Genomic DNA, 1,465 nt, shown 5'->3' on the forward strand with positions numbered 1-1,465 from the left:
GAGGAGAGGAGAGGAGAGGAGACAGTAGTCCCAGAGAGCAGGGTCCTTTCACTTCCAGTAGCGCCTGTATTGCTAGTACCCACTTTCCAGCTGCCTTCATTCTCCATCCTCCCGATGTAAGCTCCTGAGTTCTGAGGGCAGCTGGCATCCTTTTAGCAGAGTTGCATCCTTATTACCAACACAAAAGCCACTTGGCATGCCAGGGACACAAGCCAAGCCTACGGTGTTATGTGGCCGTCGCAGGTGAGAGAAACAGGTGAACTGTGTCCCTGGGAGCGTTCAGTCCTCTGAACCTACCACTTGTTTTCTGGAGACCTGGGAATGGAGACATCTCTCTCCTAGAGCATAGACGGCAGCATGGACACGATGAGAATCAGAACACGCACAAGGCTGTCATGGGGCCCCGTGGAGAGGGGCCAGCAGGGAGCAGTGCACGGACCCTGCCTCCGAGTCCTGCCTGCAGCAGGAACCCAGAGCAGTACTTCTTTCAACTGTTCAGAGAGCCTGGTGATGCAGACTTCTACGTGAAATCTCCCTGGCCATCAATGTTGGCTAAAAAGATGTTTTAACCACCTCTGATACACTCAGACGCAATGGCATTGAGCCACGCCCTGAGGTGATGCAACCAGTCCAAGGTCAGGTTCATCTGGTGGCAGAACAAGATCTACCATCAGACTCTGACATGTTCCTTCTCATCTGAACCGTGGCAGCCGGATTAAGAGGATATGAAATCCTGCTTTCCGGGTCTTTGCAACCCCAGGTGTCCCCCAGCGAGTCCCTCACAGGGGTTTGTCCCTTTGATGGACAGCTCTCTTAGCAGGCAGCAGGCCGTGATTAACTCACCCTGTAACTCGGCGGTGGCCAGCTCCTTTTGGGCATAATGCAGAACTTGCCACCACTGAAACCCACGTTTCTGCAGACGAATCTGGTTACCTTCAGTCCCCCGATGAGGCAGTAACCGCAGTCCAATACCTGTGGTACTGGAGCCACAGGGGAAGACGTGTGAGAAGGACAACCTGTCAGCTGGACAGGCCTTGCTGTCACCGGGCTCGGGAGGTGGAGCTCACAGCAGCCATGGAGGGGCCGGGCCCACCCAGCACCCCACGGGGAAGGGATAAATGGGTGCATGCCCTGACCACTGCACTAACTTGGGCTTAGCCAAGACAGCTGGCGGGTCACACAGCAGCAGCACCAAGCGGTATTTAGAGACCCATGCCTCGTCCGGGGTCAGCCAGCACAGTCTAGGGACAGTGGCAGAAGTACAGGAGAAGAGTGCCAATTTCCAGCTTGTGTACAACTGAGAAAGCTTTTCACTGAGGGAACCCAGATACAGCCAGCTTCCCAAAAGAAGCTCGCCCTGACAGCCACAGAGGTCCTCAGAGTGGCCAGGCCCTCCTTCCTAGTCTTAGTGTGGTGTGGGTCCACTCAAGGGAGGATCTCACACCAGCAAAATCTGTTAGGCTCA

At 55.2% G+C, this 1,465-nt stretch overlaps 1 protein-coding gene across 1 annotated transcript in view; it reads right to left on the minus strand.

The window, feature by feature from the left end:
- The window catches only part of DLEC1 (deleted in lung and esophageal cancer 1), a 62,366-nt gene that overhangs the window by 37,962 nt on the left and 22,939 nt on the right, over positions 1-1,465 (minus strand). The window contains exon 9 of the mRNA XM_006890654.1: positions 844-980. Within this exon, the coding sequence (XP_006890716.1) occupies positions 844-980 (137 nt within the window). The remainder of the gene's footprint in view (positions 1-843; positions 981-1,465) is intronic.

The sequence above is a fragment of the Elephantulus edwardii genome, unplaced genomic scaffold (assembly GCF_000299155.1).
Source record: "Elephantulus edwardii isolate Elephantulus edwardi_28Jun2011 unplaced genomic scaffold, EleEdw1.0 scaffold00091, whole genome shotgun sequence".
Classification (NCBI taxonomy): Eukaryota; Metazoa; Chordata; class Mammalia; order Macroscelidea; family Macroscelididae; genus Elephantulus; species Elephantulus edwardii.